Source organism: Silurus aristotelis (assembly GCF_946808225.1).
Source record: "Silurus aristotelis genome assembly, chromosome: 29".
Lineage (NCBI taxonomy): Eukaryota > Metazoa > Chordata > Actinopteri > Siluriformes > Siluridae > Silurus > Silurus aristotelis.
Window position 1 is genome coordinate 2,326,893 of NC_139602.1, and position 21,240 is coordinate 2,348,132.

At 42.8% G+C, this 21,240-nt stretch overlaps 1 protein-coding gene across 2 annotated transcripts in view; it reads left to right on the forward strand.

Annotated features, from left to right (window-relative positions):
* Positions 1-19,963, forward strand: part of mdn1 (midasin AAA ATPase 1) — a 47,307-nt gene extending 27,344 nt beyond the window's left edge. Inside the window, exons 64-100 of one of the 2 annotated variants that reach the window (XM_083534923.1) lie at positions 349-587; positions 672-767; positions 888-982; positions 1,247-1,371; positions 1,480-1,626; positions 3,049-3,158; positions 3,256-3,329; positions 4,221-4,404; positions 4,503-4,653; positions 4,736-4,882; positions 5,001-5,127; positions 5,989-6,094; positions 6,273-6,388; positions 6,470-6,880; positions 7,040-7,263; positions 7,364-7,501; positions 7,576-7,754; positions 8,328-8,489; positions 8,634-8,771; positions 8,853-8,991; positions 9,092-9,267; positions 9,389-9,523; positions 12,066-12,213; positions 12,303-12,604; positions 12,684-12,836; positions 12,903-13,004; positions 13,623-13,821; positions 13,927-14,094; positions 14,171-14,322; positions 14,399-14,488; positions 15,040-15,155; positions 15,259-15,433; positions 16,422-16,495; positions 16,827-16,941; positions 17,824-17,890; positions 18,570-18,712; positions 18,989-19,963. In XM_083534923.1, the coding sequence (XP_083391049.1) occupies positions 349-587; positions 672-767; positions 888-982; positions 1,247-1,371; positions 1,480-1,626; positions 3,049-3,158; positions 3,256-3,329; positions 4,221-4,404; positions 4,503-4,653; positions 4,736-4,882; positions 5,001-5,127; positions 5,989-6,094; positions 6,273-6,388; positions 6,470-6,880; positions 7,040-7,263; positions 7,364-7,501; positions 7,576-7,754; positions 8,328-8,489; positions 8,634-8,771; positions 8,853-8,991; positions 9,092-9,267; positions 9,389-9,523; positions 12,066-12,213; positions 12,303-12,604; positions 12,684-12,836; positions 12,903-13,004; positions 13,623-13,821; positions 13,927-14,094; positions 14,171-14,322; positions 14,399-14,488; positions 15,040-15,155; positions 15,259-15,433; positions 16,422-16,495; positions 16,827-16,941; positions 17,824-17,890; positions 18,570-18,712; positions 18,989-19,174 (5,609 nt within the window). In that variant the 3' untranslated portion in view covers positions 19,175-19,963. Of the gene's footprint in view, positions 1-348; positions 588-671; positions 768-887; positions 983-1,246; positions 1,372-1,479; positions 1,627-3,048; positions 3,159-3,255; positions 3,330-4,220; positions 4,405-4,502; positions 4,654-4,735; positions 4,883-5,000; positions 5,128-5,988; positions 6,095-6,272; positions 6,389-6,469; positions 6,881-7,039; positions 7,264-7,363; positions 7,502-7,575; positions 7,755-8,327; positions 8,490-8,633; positions 8,772-8,852; positions 8,992-9,091; positions 9,268-9,388; positions 9,524-12,065; positions 12,214-12,301; positions 12,605-12,683; positions 12,837-12,902; positions 13,005-13,622; positions 13,822-13,926; positions 14,095-14,170; positions 14,323-14,398; positions 14,489-15,039; positions 15,156-15,258; positions 15,434-16,421; positions 16,496-16,826; positions 16,942-17,823; positions 17,891-18,569; positions 18,713-18,988 lie in introns of both variants that reach the window. The other variant, XM_083534924.1, reaches the window with a different exon arrangement.
* Positions 19,964-21,240: the final 1,277 nt, after the last annotated feature.

The following is a 21,240-nucleotide window of genomic DNA, read 5'->3' on the forward strand; positions in this document are numbered from 1 at the left end:
TAGAGCATCTCCAAAATGTGTGGGCTGTTCCTGGTCTGTGGTGGTCAGTGTCCATCAAAACTAGTCCAACGAAGGAACAGTGGTGAACCAGTGACAGGGTCATAGGCAGCCATAACTCGTTGATGCAGGTGGAGGATGAAGGCTGACTTATGTGGTCCGATCAAACAGACGAGCTCCTGTAGCTCAAATTGTTGAAGTTAGTTCAGTTAATGCTCGACGGGTCAGAACTGTATTGGCAGCAAAAGGGGGACCAACAGAATATTAAGCAGGTGCTCATAATGTTATGCCTGATCGGTGTGTGTAAATATAAAAAACGCTTATTATTCCTATATGCCTGTCTCCGAGCAGACTGTGAAATGGATCCTCAGCTGACAGGCTCCCAGCTGCTACTCAGCTCCGTACTGCAGAACACCGTCCGGGGTTCTGGAGGTCCGGCTGGCCTCGTTCTCCAGAGCGAAGGACCTTATGACTTCTATCGGGAGCCGAACATGTGTGAAGCCCGCCTGTGCCTTCCCGTCATCGAGCAGTTAGCCCGTGCAGTCCGTCGCCGCCTAGAAGACTGGCCTGATCACCCGGCGCTCCTGCAGGTAAGAAAAGGAAATACGTTCATCGATCTGTTTTCTAAGTACGTTTATTTGTATTATAGGATTTTTTACATTTTTTATTTTCAGATCACTGTGGTGATCGAGAGGATCCTGGCATTCAGTCTGTCCAGCCCACTAGCCAAGTTCCTGAATGGGTTGGAGATCTTGCTCAGCAAATCCCAGGTGAGGACACAAAATGCAGTGAAATAATAATGCATACATTTATGTGGTGATACGTTTTATTCATTTATTTATTTTTATTTGTTATATATATATATATCTTCTTTTCTTCGTCTCTTTCAGGACTGGGAGAATAACGCCAGTCGATCCGTGTCTCTGAGGAGTGAGTTGGAGCCCGTTACACAGCTCATCATCCAGTGGAGGAAACTGGAGCTCAAGTATGTAGTCCATCTCGAGTAAATAGTAATGTACAGAGGTTCTTAAGATCTAGAGTCTGCACATATACACTATATAGACAAAGTTTGTGGACACCTGACTGCTTTGTTTTGAACATCCCATTCCACACCGAGTCTCCATTTGCTCTTATAATAAGCTCCACTCTTCTCAGAAGATGTTCCTTTTTCCATATAATGTTCTCAGTAGACCGCTCAGATTATTCACGTTATATAATAGAGCTGATTTCAGATGATTTGCTCTTGCAGCTGTTGGTCTAGCAGTCTGGATAACGCTCTGAGGCGGCACTCAGAGAACTCCAACAAGCACTGGTTCTCCATCTACCAGCTGATCGAGAGATACCTTCAGGAGAAAAGGACCAACAACAAACCCGGTACAACCTTCCGTCTCCCTGCTTTATATTTTTGGATTTAAATATAGTTAGAATTATTTAGATGATTGGATTTACTGTTAAACCAGATTTTTTTTTTTTCTGTTTTAGACGTGAAAGAGTCTCCCCTGGTTCCGGTTTCATCCACGCTGCAGGGATTCCTGGAGGGATCCACGCTGGGCGAATTTCACACACGCTTGGCCATGCTGCTCGCCTTCCACTGCCATGTGTTGTTGGCGCCAAAACAAGAAGGACACGGTGAGTTTGCCGTTCATCGCGTTGTGTATTGAGATGAAGATCAAGGGGCTCCTGGTTCCACAACTTCCACGAAAGCATATATATATATTTTTTTAAAATTACCATCTCATTGATCTTTGGATTATTATATCAAAGCATATTGTGTCATCACATGGGATTTGCTGAGAAAGATCTCTAGCTTATTCAGAAAATGAGCTGACTGAACGCCAAGATCCTCTCGATCACCATAAGTGTTCACAGCCGTTGCCATGACACTCAAAATTGAATTGTGCATCCTGTTTCCACTGATCATCCTTAAGATGTGTCTGCAACTTGATTGAAGTCCACCTGTGGAAAAGGTTCAGTTGATTTGGACATGGTTTGATAAGACACACACCTGTCTACAGAAGGTCCCACAGTAACACTGCATGTCAGCACAAACCATGAAGTTCAAGGAATTGCCTGTAGACCTCCGAGACAGGACTGTATCGAGGCACAGATCTGTGGAAGTGGACAGAAAAATCTCTGCAGCATTGAAGGTCCCAATGAGCACAGTGGCCTCCATTATCTAAATAGGAGAAGTTTGAATCCACCAGTACTCTTCCCAGAGCGGAGCCACCTGGCCAAACAGCAATCGAGGGAGACGGGCCTTAGTCAGAGAGGTGACCAAGAACACAATGGTCACGCCAGCATTTCTCTGTGGAGAGAGGAGAACCTTCCAGAAGAACAACCATCTTTATAGCACTTCACCAATCAAGCGTGTATGGTAGAGTGACCAGACGGAGTTTACCAAAAGGCACCTGAAGGACTCTCAGACCATAAGGAACAAAGATTTAGCTTTTTGGCTTGAATCAAAGCGTAATGTCTGGAGGAATCCAGGCACCGCTCATCTTCCTTGGCCGATACCATCCCTACAGTGAAGCATGGTGGGGGCAGCATCAAGCTGTGGGCATGTTTTTTAGCAGCAGCAACTGGGAGAATAATCAGGATCCGGGGAAATATGAATGCAGCAATGTACAGAGACGTCTTTGATGAAAACCTGTTCCAGAGCATATAAAGACCCTAAACACACAGCCAAGACAACGACGAAGTGGCTACGGGACGATTATGTTAACGTCTTTCAGTGGCCCAGCCAGAGCCCAGACTTGAACCTGATTGAACATTTTTGGAGAGATCTGAAAAAGGCTCTGCACCGACGCTCCCCATCCAACCTGATGAAGCTTGAGAGGTTCTGCAAAGTAGAATGGGAGAAACTGGCAGAAAATAGCATTGTAGCTTGAAGCCTTAAAGTCAAAGACTTGAGACTGTAATTGGTGCCAAAGGAGCTTCAACAAAGTGTTGAGCAAAAGCTGTGAACACAAAACGTGGAAAAAGTGAAGCTATCGTATCTATCATATACGTGTTCATCTGACTGAAAATAATAGGAGGTGCATGTTCTTTCAGCCTCGCTGTGTAGTTTGCTGTGGAACCTGCACAAGTACTACACACAGTTCTCGGAGTGCATCCAGGGCAGGATCACGCAGCTCAGAGCGCCCATCGAAAAAGAACTCAAGGTGAGGGTTTTGCAGTTGCCCAGTCGTTTGCCCCCTCCCCCTGTTTTTTAATAGAGGATTTATTTATTTATTTATTTATTTATTTTTAATATTGTAGGACTTTGTAAAGATCTCCAAGTGGAATGACGTCAGTTTTTGGGCTATTAAGCAGTCGGTGGAGAAAACACACAGGTGAGGAGGAGCGCCATGCATGGTGGATTAATGCAATTGCAATTTTGTTATTGATGTGAATTATTATTATTATTATTATTATTATTTATTTATTTATTTTTTTATTTTTTTTTTTTCCTTTCGTTAACAAGTAACTGTAAGCAACCCGACTTTTCCTGCCATTTTTTTCTTCCTGCCCAAACTGTTACCACCACGTTTAAGGCATAAACATGATTTTTCTCAAATAAAATCTCGCAAATCTCCACAGTATCTAGTGGAACATTGTCCCAGAAGAGTGGGTTCTTATTATAAAAAAGTGGGGACTCACTGTGGAATGTGGGCATGTGCACCTGAATATCGGAGTTCGATTCGATTCACCTCTCGGCGCATAGCCTACGTTATGTTAAACGATACATATGAAGTAGCTTCCCCCCGCCCCCCCCCCCCCCCCCCCCAAGGAAGCGATTTTACTCAGAAACATGTTTACGTAAAGCTGAAATTTCTTATATTCAGTAGTCATTTAAAAGTAATGGATTTGATGATGACTCACGTCTGTCATGTTTTATAGCCCTGATGCTAACATGACGTCCATACAGACAGTAAATCAATTTACCCTTTGACAAACACGCCTTTGTTGCGAAAAAAAAAAAAGATTTAAAAATAAAACCAGACATTCTTTTCCTGTCCTGTGTGCAGGAAGTTACAGCTCTACCTCTGCTATGTTAATCTGTATTATATGACTCTCAGGACACGCCTTCGTAGCATCAGCGATGCCGAGAAACGGTTTAGCGAAGAGAAATCGATCCACATGCTGACATTCTAAATGCTAAAAGTAAAGTCTAATGTATATTCTGTGGTAAATGTTGTTCATTCGTTAAAAACTCGCCTCTGCCTCATGACGCTGCTCTTTAGGACTCTGTTCAAGTTCGTGAGAAAGTTTGAGGCCGCCTTGGCCGGGCCGTGCGCCCCCTGGCTGCTGGAGAAGACCACCAGCGCTAGCGCGAACGGCATGGACGTCCATCAAGAGGACGCGCCGCTGCACCAGCTTCACCGCGCGCTCCAGAGCGCCCTTCCTGGACGGAGCCGAAACCTACAGGTGTGACCTTGCATGACTTTTTTTTTTTTTTTTTTTTCTTTGTTAAAGATTTTCAGACGTCTGCATTTACTCACAAAGTATGTTTTTCCCCTTTTGAGAACGACGGTCCAGAGGAGTTGAGGTCTGATGAGCCGTCGTCCCTGCAAGCTCGCCTACCTACGCTCACGAGGAAGATGAGGAAGATGTGCGTGCGGCTGGTAAAGTCGTCACCTCTGCCCGAGCTTTCCGAGGACCTCGACCAGTTCACAGGTAACGCTGTCATTGATGTAACCCAGTGCCGATTTATAGCGTGCGGTCATTATTTACAAACGTTCCGTGTTTTGGCGTCTAGGAGAGATCGTTAGCAACGTTCAGGCGCTGCAGAGTTTAACGGTGAACCGCACACTGGAGCAGGAGAGGCAGAAATCCGAAGCGAAGCACATCCTGCTGCAGAAACAGCGCGCTTTGGCCGACCTCTTTAAGATGCTGGCGCAGATCGGTCAGTGACTCAGTAGTTTATTAGACTCAAACAAGGAATGGATTTTTGATTTTTTTTTTGTAACGTATTATTATTATTTTTTTTTTGTAATGTCCTTTTTACTATATTTTTTTTATAGGTCTGTCGTATCGTAAAGGCCTGACGTGGGCTCGGACCTCCGACCAGGAGGAGCCGCTCTTTTTGCAGCCTGTAGAGATGAGAACAACTTTGGCCACACTGGGAGCACAGGAACCAACAGAAACCATGTACATTCCTCCACTTATATCCTTCGTGTACCTGTTTGTTCGCGCATTGTTTGGTCAAAAGTCTGTGGACGCCTCAAATCATTAATTCCTTTAGCACTTTTAATATTAGACATTGACTTAAAGCAGTTTTACACAATGTAAGAACACAGAAATTCTCTTAGACGGTATGAGGAAGAAACCTAGAGAGGAACTCGTCCTCATTTAGGTGGCACCCAAGAGTGTAATTATAAATCATAAAAACCACAATGCAAACACCAGAGTGAGAAATATCATGAGCACCAGAGAGTGAGATTTAAGGAGTTAGTCAGTTGGAGCACATGAACCAGGGGCTCCTGAGGAGAACAACTCCAGAAATAGTTCAACATCTGATATTATGATGAAGAAACAGCAAAACATTGCTCTTTTTTTATATTCCACATTTTGTCACCATTTCCTGTTTTAATCCCCTCCAATCTTCTGGGAAGTTGTTCCTCTAGATCTTGTGGGATTTGGGCTCATTCACAGACAAGGTACTGATGTAGGTGAGGAAGTGAGGAGGTCTGGGGTGTGTTCTAATTCATCCCAAAGGTGTTCAATAGGGTTGGAGCTCTATAGCAGGTCACTTAAGATCTTCCACACACATCCAACTCATGGAGAGCAGATGGAAAGGTGCTTGTGCAGAGGAGGATTGTGATGTTGGGACAGGTTTGGGTCTGCGAATTAAAGTGAAGGGGAAAATTTCATGTTAGCTCATCCAAAGACGTCTGGTGTCCCAATACTTTTGTCTGACGATGGTAGAAGTTCTTTAAAAAAAAAAAAAAAAAAAAGCTCATAGTGAAATATACATGCTTTGTCCTCTTTTTTTTTTCCTCCATTTTTTAGACTGTTTGCTGAGATGAACAGCACATGGGATGGATGTCAGAAATATTTCTATCTCTCCTGGGCCAGACGTAACGCCATGCAAGCCGCCATGCAGGCAGCCGTAAAGGTTTGTACGATTTCTTTGACTGTCTGAACAGGGTATCCACAGGTTTACTTCTTTATAGGGTGCCAATACTTTTCCCCTGAATTAAACATGATCTAAGTGTGTGTGGGTGTGTGTGTGGGTGTGTGTGTGGGTGTGTGTGTGGGTGGGTGTGTGTGTGGGTGTGTGTGTGTGTGTGTAGGAACTTGGGTTGGGAAACATAGAGCGATGCCGGGGCTTCTCCTCTCACCTGTTCAAGCTGCTGCTCAAGCAAAGGCGCAGACTCGCCAAAATAACGACACACTTCGTGGACCTCAGGTACGGTCTGGAACGTTGATTGGTCGATTGATCAATCGATTGATTTGACTAGTCACTCAATTCGCGCTTTAAACCTTGCAGAAGGTTGATCGACACCATCCAGGACGTCCAGTCTCAGGAAGACACAGAGGAGGCCGTTCTTCCGCCTCAGGATTCTCTCAGCAGCTGGGTAGCGAAGGCCCGAGCGCTGGCGCAGCGGTGCTCCGTGGCCCTGCAGCAGGTCTCATGGGTGCTCCAGTGCTGCCCCGAGGGGTCCAACGGAACAGCGTGCCAGTCTAGAGAGGGCGATGGGAGCCAGGGAGAGGCCACACTGAGCCACCCGACGCCTCTGTCGCCCCACCTTCAGCCTCAGGTGTGTCTAATGAGGCGAGGCGAGGCGAGTTGGACCGAGGCGGAGAAGATCATCGCAGCTTTGCAGACTGAAAGCACGGAGCTGAAGGACAGGCTCAACGCGCTGGGACGTGAATCTACACAAAGAGCGATCCAAACCAGGTTAGACTTCTACAGACTTTTTATTAGCGTCCATGCTGCCACCTTTTTCACTAATCAGTAACGGTACACAAAATCCACGGTACTTCCGTTTTTATGTCATGGTGCGGTACGGTACGAATGCGTGTGCCGTTACTAATAAGTGCTTTTTTCTCTCTCCAGGAGGCACTTGAAGGAGTGCTGCTCATGCGTTCAGGGTTTGGGGGCACTCGCAGGACGGATGGCGGCCCTGGAGGGCCTCTTTGAGCTCGACGGCAGCGACGCTCCTCGTTCGCAGCCGTGTCTTACCCGAGGTCTGCACGGCGTCAGGGCGGAGGTGGACACCTGCGTCTTGGAGTTTACTGCCTGGAATTCGCAACTGCCGCCAATCAGGACTTCATCCAAACGTGAGGAGATGCCTCAGAGAACTTTACCTTCAAGTCTTGGGTTCATTTGATCAGAACAGGGCTCTCAAATGTCGATACGTTTGCTCTGGTTTCTTCTCAGGTTCTGCCGCGTCGTTCCGTGCCGAGTTCTCAGAGGAACTGGAGAGAACCATAAATGCGGTTCTGTGTGGAGTACAAGGGCTGGTGAAGAGAAGAGAACAGGAAAAGCAGGAAGGCCAGCCAGAAGATAGCAAGAAAGGTGTGATGTGGGATCCGTAATGAAGTTTTTGAATTTGGTGTGAACTATTTCTCAATACATCTTTTCCGTTCCAGAGAGCGACTCTGAAGCAGCCGAGGAGCTTCTGAAACCCGGGCACCTAAGCCGTCTTATGGAGGAGGACCTGAGTGGAGACGTGACGTGTCTCGCCTTGGCTGAGGTCATAGGGCTCTTGGAGAGGTTGCTGGAGAAGCTGCGGTCCTTCAGAGACACGTGTAAGGCACGTCATTTAGGGGTGAGCCTTTCCTGTCCAGGAACTTTCTTTTTTATTATTTCTCGACAGATGTTCCAGATGTCTGTTTTTTTTTTTTTTTTTTTTCTGTACATTTTATTGTGACAATGAAAAGGAGTTAGTAGGACACCAAAGTTTGTGGACACCCCACAGCATCAGTTTGCTTGTTTTTGAACTTCCCAGTCCACATTTAGTCCCTATTTGCTCCTATAATTAGGTCCAATCTTCTGGGAAGATGTTCCTTTAGATTGTCTTGAGATTCTTTTGTGTTTCATTCAGCTGTTAGTAAAATCAGGTACTGATGTAGGTAAGGAGTTCCAATTCATCCCTAATATGATGTTCTGCAGTGTTGAGGTCCGAGATTTATAGGAGGCCACTCAAGATCTTCCTAACACTTCCAACCCATGTAAAGTGTATGGTGATGGAGCTGGAACAGGTGTGGGTCTCCTAGATCAAGTGAAGGAACAATTTCATGCTTTTACAGGCAGGCAGGCAGACAGACAAAAACAGCACAGCAACTTGGTAACCGTTTGTGATCATGTCGTGTTTGTGTGTGTGTGTATCTGTGATGAGCAGGAGCTGATCGAGGCCTGCAGGGGTCTGGTTCGTCTGGAGCCCATGCTGTGTGTGTACAGTGAGCTGGTGCGCTGGTACGTGGCGGTGTGTTTGGGCGCTCACCGCAGCACAGCCAAACTGCTGTCTGTCCTCGCCAGCATCTTCACCGACCTCGCTCAGAAGGTAGTGTCAGAGAAACTACACACAGCCTTCCAGTTCTAAATGATGATCAGATTTTATCTTAATCGACGTCTCTCTCTCTCTCTCTCTCTCTCTCTCTCTCTCTCTCTCTCTCTCTCTCTCTCTCTCTCTCTCTCCGTCTCTCAGGGCTTTTGTTTGCCCCAGGAGCTCACAGGCGGGGGCGATGGCGAGGGCGCCACCGAGTTCCACGACTACGAGGGCGGAGGGATCGGAGAAGGAGAGGGCGTCAAGGACGTGAGCGACAAGATCGAAAATGAGGATCAGGTAAAGAAAAGAAAAGAAAAGAAAGAATTAGGGGGTAAATAAAAAGAAAGGGTTTGAGTAAAGAGCTGGGATTTGTCGCAGGTCGAAGACACGCTTCGCGAAGGACAGGAAAAGAGCGAAGAGGAGCCGGACAAGCGCGATATCGGAGAGGAGGACGACGCCATCGAGATGTCCGAGGACTTCGACGGGAAAATGCACGACGGCGAGACGCGAGACTCCGGTAACCGAATCGCCATTTGTTTTTTTGTATCGGGAAAATATTCGGTGTCCGGGTCACATGATTCTAACGGCTTTTGCCAACGTTCCGGTTTCACGTCTAGATGAAGAACAGAATTCCGATAAAGATGAGGATGAAGAGCTGGATAAGAAGATGGGAGACCTGGGAGACGGAGCGACTGACACACTTGATGAGCGCATGTGGGGTGATGATGGAGACGACGATGACGACGCGGAGAACAGTGACAAAGAGGACGAATCCGGCCCGGGAATGGACCAGGTGATGAATCCAGGGAGAGCCACGATCTTTCCCTGTGCTCATTATCCACTCTTTGTTCTTCTCAGGAGCTCCGAAGCTGCTGTAGAAGCCGTTTTTAACAGACTGTTCACTCTCTCTGCAGGGCGAGTCCGAGTTGGTTGCCAAAGACGACAACACAGAAGCAGGCGAGTCGAATAAAGAGGAGAAAAACGAGGACAAGGACAAACCAATGGAGCATGAAGGCGAGAAGGAGAAAATCCACGAGCAGGAAGATGAGGTAAGTGTTTATGACGGTTCTTTGTTTTTAAGGAAAACCTTAGTATGATATGACAGTGTGGACAAAATTATTGGGACACCAGCGTTTTCCAGCCATGTGTGCTTTTTAAACAAACACTGAGGCACACAGTTTGTATTGGACGTCTTTGGATGCTGGAAGCTTGAACTTTACCTTTTAACCTTCACTTAAAACTTAAAACCAGAACTACTGTATGAAGATATGAAGAAATTGTCATCGTAGGTGCATGTCCACTGTGAGAGACATAATCTAAAAAAAAAAAATCCAGAAATCACAATATATGATTTTTAAACTATTTATTTGTATGATACAGCTGCAAATAAGTATTTGAACACCTGTCTATCAGCTACAATTCTGACCCTCAAAGACCTGTTAGTCTGCCTTTAAAATGTCCACCTCCACTACATTTATTATCCTAAATTAGATGCACCTGTTTGAGGTTGTTAAATGCATAAAGACACCTGCCCACCCTATACAATCAGTAAGAATCCAACTACTAACATGGCCAAGACCAAAGAGCTGTCCAAAGACACTAGAGACAAAATTGTACACCTCCACAAGGCTGGAAAGGGCTACGGGGAAATTGCCAAGCAGCTTGGTGAAAAAAGGTCCACTGTTGGAGCAATCATTAGAAAATGGAAGAAGCTAAACATGACTGTCAATCTCCCTCGGACTGGGGCTCCATGCAAGATCTCACCTCGTGGGGTCTCAATGATCCTAAGGAAGGTGAGAAATCAGCCCAGAACTACACAGGAGGAGCTGGTCAATGACCTGAAAAGAGCTGGGACCACCGTTTCCAAGGTTACTGTTGGTAATACACTAAGACGTCATGGTTTGAAATCATGCATGGCACGGGAGGTTCCCCTGATTAAACCAGCACATGTCCAGGCACGTCTTAAGTTTGCCAATGACCATTTGGATGATCCAGAGAAGTCATGGGAGAAAGTCATGTGGTCAGATGTGGCTCTGTAAAAAGCATATCAAGGTTCTGGCGTGGCCTAGCCAGTCTCCAGACCTAAACCCAATAGAGAATCTTTGGAGGAAGCTCAAACTCTGTGTTTCTCAGCGACAGGCCAGAAACCTGACTGATCTAGAGAAGATCTGTGTGGAGGAGTGGGCCAAAATCCCTCCTGCAGTGTGTGCAAACCTGGTGAAAAACTACAGGAAACGTTTGACCTCTGTAGTTGCAAACAAAGGCTCCTGTACCAAATATTAACATTGACTTTCTCAGGTGTTCAAATACTTATTTGCAGCTGTATCATACAAATAAATAGTTTAAAAATCATACATTGTGATTTCTGGATTTTTTTTTTAGATTATGTCTCTCACAGTGGACATGCACCTACGATGACAATTTCAGACCCCTCCATGATTTCTAAGTGGTAGAACTTGCAAAATAGCAGGGTGTTCAAATACTTATTTTCCTCACTGTAAGTGCCGGACCACGAGTTAGCGCAGTGTCACTGTATTTTATTTTTGTAAAATATCATAAAATATTTTATGTTATTTAACCAAGCAGAAATTTTATTTCAAATTGTTTTGAATCAACTGTGAAAATAACAAAACAAGCAATTTTAGATTTTTATATATTTAATATATATACATATTGTATGTATGTATATGGGCGCACATTTTTGTTTGACCTTTTGCAAATTTTGATTCAAAATATCAATAAATAAATATAAAAGAGGTGAAATAAAAAAATAAAAATAATAATTAAAATATCTTTTTTAATCACAGAAAATTTGTTTTACTGACGTGCCGAGTCTCAAACCAGCAACAAAAATCCACCGTGCTTCCTCTTCTTTTTCTTTTTCTTTATTGGCAGTTTTCATTCTCAGAGACTTGTTTCCCTAGACCAAATAAACAGCCATGATGCACACATCCGGCAATTAAAACCGTCCGTGTGGAAACATAGCAAAGGTTCTGTTTTGTCCTGAAGATGTACGTCGTTTACAACTCCATAATTACTTGAAAACATTTACAAGAATATTTGGTCTTCATGCTCTAGGTTGAGTTTGGTTTTACTGGTAATAAACACACATTCGCATAAAGCCATATTTGTTCACGCGCTTGTTGATTAGAGGATTAAAAACGTGAAACGTATACATTTAAGGTATAAAATATATATATATATATATATATATATATATATATATATATATATATATATATATATATATATATATATATATATATATATTTTTTTTTTTTTTTTTTTTTATATATATTTTGTTCCTGGTGCTAGAATTCATCATTGTATTTTGTGTGGAGTTTTTGACCAATGAAATTTTGATCTCTGTTAATTTATTGAAACGATTTTCTTTTTCATCTCTGTATCTCTTTGATTGAAGAGCATCAATACAAATTTTTTGAAAAACTAGTCAATCTTATGGTCAGGTGTCCACAAACTTTTGTCCGTACAGTCCTAAGTTCCTGAGCTTCCATCAATCTCGAATGTCTGGTTCCTTTGGAGCTGCATGTCATGATGAGTCTGAAACCGAGTTCTTGTCCGTATGTCTAGCGTGAGTTCGATGAGAACGAGGTGGACCCCTACCACGGTAAGCAGGAGCAGAAATCTGAAGCGGAAGCCATGGACCTTTCGGAGGAACTCAATCTGGACCAGGATGAACAGGGAGGACAGGACGAAGAGGAAGATGGAGATGGAGATGGTTCATACACTTTCATGGACAAATTACAATCCACAAAAGGTCTAAAAGTCTATATTTTATATAAAAGTATATCTTTTTTTTTTTTTTAGCCGAGAACCCGTACGACATCGAGGACAAACCCATGGAGGTGGACGAGGCCGAGGGAGATCGAGATGGAGAAGACGAGAAAGCTGAAAAGATGAAGGAAGAGCAGCAGGATGATCGAGGCGACGAAGCAAACGAGGAAGAGCCAGGAGAGGAGCAAAAAGGCAAAGACGAAGATTTAGATTTGGAGAGAGGAGAAAGCGAAGGAGAGCAGGACGAGGACGAGAAGGAAAAGGGGCACGAAGGACGTGGAGATGAGGACAAGGAGAACAAGGCCGGACCTGGAGATGAGGGCGAGAAACCAAAGGTTTGTTTGGATTTATTTTTTTGAAATCGTGCAGATTTAAAAGGGAAAATCCTGCAAAAGTTTTGTGATTCGTCGCCAGGAAGAGGAGGACGAGGAGGATGAGGACGTCCACAAGGAAGCTGCCGAGAGGAAGGAGCACTCGACAGATGGCCAGACCGGCGAGGAGAACGTTCAGAGCGAGACAGCAGTGGAGCTAGCAGGAGCCGCGTCCGAAAGAGACCAAGCCAAAGAGGTGTGTGGTTTATTTCCATCCGCTTGCTTTCCATAAAAACAGAAGTTACATCTGTATCTGGTTCAGGAACACGGGAGCGGAGCGGCTGATGCCAGTCAGGCTGAGGGACACGACTCTACGCTGATGGCCAGGATGAGCTCTCAGAGGCAGAGACAGAAACAGACACAGGTGTGTGTTCGTTTGATTAAATGTTATTATTATTCGCATAAAAGGTTTAGAGACGCAGAACTTCTTAACACAAAATTATCAAAAGTATTGGGACGCCTGCATTTTCCAGCCATATTTGGTTCCTTCCCAAATTGTTCCCACACAACTGGAGGCACACAGTCGCATACGATGTCTTCGGGTGCGACCCCAGACCTCCTCACCTCATCGACATCACCTACATGAGAAGCTGATTTTATTATGACCCCTTGCGAATGACTGAAACCTCACCAATCTCCACAAAACCTAGTGGAGCATCTGACCTGAAGCTTTGAACTTCTTTAAAACTAGAGATTGCGCGTCTGCATAACCCGAGGACGATTCGATTTCGCAAAAAAATTTATGACGCAAAACCAGACGTTCTTTTCCTGTTCCGTGTGCGGGAAGATGCAGCTCTACCTCCGCCATGTCGATCCGTATGCTATGGGACTCCTGATAACACCAAAGTGCATCTACTAATAATTATATCTAAATTATTTTCTTTTTTATTACCGGCGCAAAAACGGCGACTTTTTTCCAACGCACACTTGTGATCATCCATAACGCCAACGTTGTCGTAAACTTTTGCTCACGTCTGCGCAGGGTTTCAAGCGGAAACCGGGCCGCGCGGATACCGAGCGCTCTCTGGGGGACGCCAGCGAGCGCGTGCACAAGCGTTTGCGGACGATAGAAAGCGCAGATCGGAGCGAGCAGGACCGCTCTCGCGAAGACGCCCAGCAAGAATCCGATCTGTACGAACACGTTAGACACGGGGAGGAGACGTGCGACACGCAGACCTACGGTGAGACTTTTAAACACGACGCTGGCTTTTTTTTTTTTTTTTATACCATCAAATTCCATTTTTGTGTCACTTGGTATCGATTGTTCTTTCTGCGTTTGTATTAAGACACAGCCAACGCCGAGCAACAGAGACCGGCACCCGTGAAGCAAGAAGACGACGATGAAAACGATGCTGACGTTGCTATGGACGCCGAGGAGGACAAGGAGATGCAGGCGGTGGAAGCTCCAGAGCTCAAGCCGGAAAATCTGGAGAGCACCAAAGCCTCTCATAAAGGTGGGATGAAGATTTCTGTCGATTGTGGACGTTTTTTTTCTTCTTTCAAGAATTAAGAGACAAATATCCTCTGCAGGTATGGAAAGCGCCGAACAGGACTCCCAGACGCACGAAAAGGACGAGGAGGAGAAACCCGAGGCGAAGAGTCGCGACGAAGATCCGAGGAAGGAGAGGAGTCGAGAGTCCACCATCCACACCGTGCCAGAGTTACTAACAGGAATGCTGAAGGTACCAGGATTCAGCTCTAAAATTGTGGTTTTATTGCAGGCAAATGTTTGACCCTGTGTGTGTGTGTGTGTGATAGCTCCAGGTTAAAGATCCAGACCTGCTCAGGAGAGATTTAGAGCTGCAGCTGGAAGCGTGGCACAAGCAGACCCCAGGATCTCCAGACGAGGTACGCAAATCCGAACCCTATAGCATGTGATCATCGTATTATTAATCGAAATTAAGAGCCATTGGGAAGCTGGAAAGTTGGATTTCTGCTCGGAAGGGCCACTTTTGGGCCCCTGAGCGAGGCCCCCCCTAAAACCTAAACTGCTCTGTTGTATGAATGAGATCATTGCAAGTCATTCAGGATGAGGGCGTGCACCCAATACTGGGGTAAAAAAACGCAAAATAAGCACTTATATAATCACGGCATAGTAAAACAATTTTTTTTTTTACAACAAACTGTATTTCCTGTACGGAGCCACAGTGACACTGCGCTAACTCTAGTTCCTTTTTTTTATATTCCCCTGGTGTTGTGTTTTTTTCAAGAAAAGAAAAACGTGCGTAACTTTTTCTGTTCATACGATTGGCGAAAAAGTACAGAATTTGTTGAGCGATTTCCAAGTATTGAAAAATCTATTTGTGCTTCCATGCTTTTGCCCTGTTCGCTTTTCTAAAATGTCAAAATGAAAAAAAAGGATCTAATTTTTTTTCGTATTCGGCTCGTGTGTGTTGCAGGAGACTGCCGCAGCGGTCATGTGGCAGCAGTACCATGCGCTCACTTCGCCTCTTTCGCAGCAGCTGTGCGAACAACTTCGTCTCATCCTGGAGCCCACGCAAGCCGCTAAGCTCAAGTCCGTCTCTCATACACACACACACACACACACACACACGTTCTGAATTATTGTCTCTGGTTTTCAATGCTTCGGTTTCTCACTGTGAATATTCTCCCCTCAGAGGTGATTATCGCACGGGAAAACGGCTGAACATGCGCAAAGTCATTCCCTACATCGCCAGCCAGTTCCGCAAAGACAAGATCTGGCTGAGGAGGACGAAGCCCAGCAAGAGAGATTATCAGATCTGCTTGGCTGTGGACGACTCGTCCAGCATGGTGGACAACCACTCCAAACAGGTGTGCGCTCTCTCTCTCTCTCTCTCTCTCTCTCTCTTTCTCGCTCTGCAGTTTATTAATATTAACATTAGTGACCAATATTTTTAAAACAATTTCGTATAAAATGCCTGCTTGGTTAAATAATATCTAAAATAATATTTTATAATATTTAATAAATCAAATGCAAAACACCTTTTTATTATCGTGATCAAATCGAGGAATCGATCAATTTGGCACAAATTAAATCTTATAAATAAAATGTAATTAATGGGGAAAAAAAATAACCATTCAGGTAATACAGATGTGTTCAGATGTTCCCCACCTTACGAACAAGTTACGTCCCGAACGACCATGAATTTGTTCGCAAGTTGTTACTGCGTTCGTTATCGACGACGCAAATATGCTAATGATGTTAAAGATATAAATACTATCAAATAAACATACTCAAACAAATTTTAATAATCGTAATACTGTATAGAATATTTTGTATTAAGTAATAAAAAAATAAATAAAAATTTAATAAATAAAAAATAATTTGTTCATCTTGAGTCCAGTGCGTATCATGTAGACTCGTTATGTAGACTCTCTTTCGTTTTGACTTTTTAGCTAAAAGAATCGCTATACATAAAACGAAAAAAAAAAAACTTAAAAAAAAAAAAAAAAAAAAGTGACTGGATTAAACTTTTTTTTTCAAAATTTTGTTTTTTTTTTCGTCCTTTTTTTTTTTTTTTTTTTTTTAAGTACTGGAAATACGATTTGTAGTGCGCCGTACAAAAAAAAAAAAAAAAGGGAAGTGACTGGATTTAACTTTTTTTTTTAATTTAATTTAATTTAGTTTTTTTGTACGGCGCACTACAAATCGTATTTCCAGTACGGAGCAAGTAGCCACGGTGACACTGCGCTAACTCTACTTTTTTTTTTTTAAAAACCTCTGGTATTGTTTGTGTTTTTTTATGAATAATAAATCCTTTTTATTTTTTTCCCCTGTGCAACTGTTTCTGTCCCACAGTTGGCGTTCGAGTCGGTCTCGGTGATCGTGAACGCTCTCACCCTGCTGGAGGTGGGGCAGGTGGCAGTCTGCAGGTCAGTACACACACAGCGAAAAAGACGTGACAAAACATGTTTTGCCCAAAAAAATAAAAGTGGCTGCATAAAAACATGATAGTTTTCATAACAATACGGATTTTTTGCATCATTTAATGAAAAACTATTAAAAAGTGCAATAAGTGAACGAAAAACGTTCAAAATAAAAAAAATGCTGAAAAGTGATTTTTCATATTCATAAAAATATGAAAAATCATATTTCAACTTATTTTTTTTTTTATTTTTTTTATTTTTTCAAGATGAGAATAATTTCATGTAAAGGAGTTTTCAAAACGTGTCTAATTCTGATGATGCTTGACGTTTTTTTCAGCTTCGGCGAGAGCGTCCAGCTGCTCCACCCGTTCCAGCAGCAGTTCAACGACCAATCAGGAGCCCGGATCCTGCGGCTGTGCCAGTTCCAGCAAAAGAAGACGAGAATAGCTCAAGTATATATCAGATCTACCGTAACACCCCTTCCTTTAATATAGTTTCTCAAAAAACCGGTGGTGGCATGCAGGAGGATATACGAAACTGCAAGTTCCACCATAGCCACACCCCCTAGGCCACTTATTTGGTATATTAGCGGTGCCCCAATTAAGGATTTACATATTCGAATCGGATTTCGAGTGTCGGCAAATCAAATTCAATTGGCTAAATCGCCTGCGTGGGCACATCGATGCACCAAAAACCAATCGAAATAAATTTTAAGAATTCAATTAAAACTGAATATATATTTTTGTAGAATCTCCTAGAGATTAAATATTGCAATCGGATCATGGAAAGTGAAACCTGTCACGAGGGCGTTTTGGATTTATTCAAGCACGTTACAAACGTTTCTTTGTTTTCACCTTTTTTAATTTGTCATAACAGGCTCTATATTAACTTATCGGGAGAAAACCGAAGAGCAAAGTCCGATGTGCAATCAGACATTGAGCACCCCCGTATAACCTAAATGGTACGATCCTTATTTAATAAAGCCTCTGCGAAGATTTGTGAGACTGGAAGTCGATTCAGGATTCTCCTTTCTAGTCTTCGACTCTTCAGGGGTTTTCCCTATTTATTGAACATGCGTGAGATCGTTTTTCTGGGAAATCACTCGATATTGAATATCGAATTTAGTAATTGCTGTTGCACAAACGTAACAGGAGGTTACCATGGTGACAGTATATTGCATTATAAGGCAGCGTTTCAGCATAGAACAGCGAATAAATGTACCTCAGCTACCGGTGTGTTCAAGGGTTTAAAAAACGAAACTTTTTTTTTTGTTGTCGTTTTTTCGGCCAATCAGAATTCAGCATTCTGATAGACTCTCTGTTCTTCTCTTGTAGTTTCTGGAGACTTCAGCCAACATGTTTGTGGCGGCCAAACAGCAGAATCCAGGCTCTGGGAATACAGGTGCAGCCCGATTCTTTTCCTCTTTTCATACAATTTCGATTTGTACACGCACACATACTGTGTGGGCAAAAGTATTGGGACACCCGAATTCTCCAGCCAATATCTTGGCGTGAGACCCGAACTACGAGACCCAAACCCGATCCAGCGTGACCATGCACCTGAGCGCAAGTCCAGCATGAAAATATTTGGGAGTGGAAGTTCTTGAGTAGGATTTTCGAAAATTCCAGGAATTTTCCAGGCTGAATGATTCCAAACCAGTTTCCAAATACTTCCAAAATTCCCGAGTTGATATTCCCATAGAAAGTTTTCGGAAATGTACCAGAAATGTTCTGCTCCTTTGCAGCGCTACTTTTAAGTGACCTGCTCTAGAGCTCCTGGGTTGAGACCTTTGGGTTGAATTGGAACACACCCCAGACCCTCCTCACTTCCTACATAGGTACCTGACTTTACCACCTAATCTCCAACAGATCTAGTGGAACATCTTCCCAGAAGAGTGGAGCTTTTTATAAGAGCAAATGGAGTCTAAATCAGGTGTCCTCAATCTTTTGTGTGTGTGTGTGTGTGTGTGTGTGTGTGTGTGTGTGTGTGTGTGTGTGTGTGTGTGTGTGTGTGTGTGTGTGTGTGTGTGTAAAAGTATAATTTTATATATAATAAACGTCTTTTCCGTGTCCGTGTCCAGAAACGGCACAGTTGCTGCTGGTGGTCTCAGACGGCAGGGGTTTGTTCCTGGAGGGGAAGGAGAGAGTAGCAGCAGCGGTTCAGGCGGCTCGCAGCAACAACATCTTCGTCATATTCGTGGTGCTGGACAACCCCAACTCCAGGGTACGACCTTTTCTAGCTCTATACCCAGGGTATTCCCCCACACGCAACCAGGGGTTTATTTATTTTTATTGTATTTATTTATTTATATAATTTTTTTGTAAAAAGTAATGGCACAGTAATTGTGATAATAAAATGTAAAAATAAATAAATAAATAAAATAAAATAAAATATATATATATATATCTTTTTTTTTTTTTTTTTTTTTTTTTTTTTTTTTTGACTGTATAAAATTTGTTTATTAATGAATTGTTTTTTTTCTTGCTCTCTCTGTATAAGGACTCCATATTGGATATCAAAGTACCCATATTTAAAGGGCCGGGCGAGCTTCCGGAGATCCGCTCCTACATGGACGAGTTCCCGTTTCCGTTTTACATGATTCTGCGGGACGTCAATGCCCTGCCCGAGACGCTGAGCGACGCTTTGAGGCAGTGGTTCGAGCTCGTCACCGCCACCGACCGGTAACGGAGCACCACCGTGAAGTCCTCCCAGTGCTGCTAACCTCCCTGACATGGAGACGTCCCCAGAAGGACACACACGTATATATATTTTTAAAAAATAAAATCCGACCGGCTGCTGCACAGAGTCTTTTCTTTTTCTTTTTCCTCTAAATAAATTGTTGATCGATCGCTTTCCTTCATCTTGATCAACAGGAGGCCCGGAGATTTACACCTGTACGTTTAACCTTCACTTTTCTCACTATCATTTCGAGCATTTGAGATACAATGAGAAATGTTGTTCGGCCCCTCGTACGATCAGCTTTTTTTTTTTTTTTTTTTTTTCTTTTTTTTTTTTTTTTTTTTCCCTCTACGTAATGTGTGCGCAGAAATCCGGCCAAGAAACGTGCCTTTTCCAGGAATCCCAATGCTCCGGTCTCTGAATAGAAGATGCTGGAAACTTGTTGCTCCCACACACACACACACACACACACACACACACACAATTCTGATACTGTTTAAGGCCTTTATTCAATGCGGTGCAGCACAGCCCATTGCCGTATTTCTCGCGTGATATCGCTGTCATTTAATACGTTTTAGAACCTTTTTTTTTTTTCTGTTTTCTGTGCAGATTCTTCCTTCAAGCTGGTTAAAAAAAAAATTATTATAACCATTTCTTCAGCTAGACGAATCCAACTGTAACTCGTTGATGTTTTGGGACGTTAGCGTCCACTTAGAGTCCGTTATACATTTAGGATTGTAATTTTGTGGTTTTTTTTAATGATCTGATGTGATTCATTAAAGAAATGCATTGTAATGGGTTGCCTGTTATTTCAGAATGGATGCGCACTACACTTCAGGGTGACATTTTTCATCATGGTAGTTCTTTTGATAGCCGTATGTGGTCAATTAATAAATAAAATCTATATTTATATAGGATTTTAGAAAAAGGATAGCAGGATTCCTTTTTTTTTTTTGAGGATCAATATGAGGAACACAAACATTATGACGCTATGAAGCAGTAACCCACAGGAATCTCATACAGCGAGAATGAATTTTTGTTACTGAAGCACCTCCTAACATTCCGATCAGAGGACGTGAAAATGTTATTGGACGCCTGCCAGATGGCCTCAGAGTGGCCAAATCGCAGTCGGATTGTTTACAGAAACAGTTGTGTATTTTGCAGATTTCTTTTGTGAAGCTTTATTCATGAACAAAAATATATTAAAACATAAGTCAGTGATTCTAATAAAGTTTAGACCAGCAATGAGGGCTGACAGCCAGCTACCGATAAATACAATACAATAATCAGTAGCATTTCTGCCTTATAAGAAGTCAATTGACCAATTGCAGGTCAGCGTTCCTCTCAACAACCAATCAGATCGTCATAGTTTTTTCCCGCCTTTTTTCCCCTTCAGTATCTCTTTATCAAGACCAAAAAATCTCATTCTTAAAAAAAAAAACATTTTAATGTACAGAATTATAAGTTCATATTTATTTTATCCTAAAAAAAAATCGTTTTTACCCATATTCGTAATTTGATATGCAAATCAGTGTGATGAATATGCTAATTGGGTTATGACATCATCAGTCCGCTTTACCTTAAAGAGAGTTGTCATAAGTGCTTACATTTTTATGCTAAATTTGTTACACAAATGTAAATGGTCAGAAAAGATGCCTAATAAAAATGTATTTATATATTTCCTTTTTTTGTATACCAAAATCTCAATATTATGTTTGTGATTTTACGTTATGGTAGGAATATGTTTGATTTTATTCAATGAAAAAAAAAAGTTGTCACAAGTGCTTGATTAATATATAAAATCATTTATATTATGTCATTTATCAGAAGTTATCGTGAATTAAAATGTAAATATTTTTCGCAGGATTTTTTCATTTAAATACAAACAAATCGTGCCGCAAAAACTTCGACGTTTGGTCGAATTTCAAATGACTCTTAATAACCCTTTGAAGTGCACTAGGAAGGGTCGAGAAGCCCTTTATTTTGTACCATTTGAAGTGCACTAAACTAAGGACTATTGAGCGGTTTGAAAACGTCAAATGCTTTGTACCGCGCATGCGCATACTTGTTCC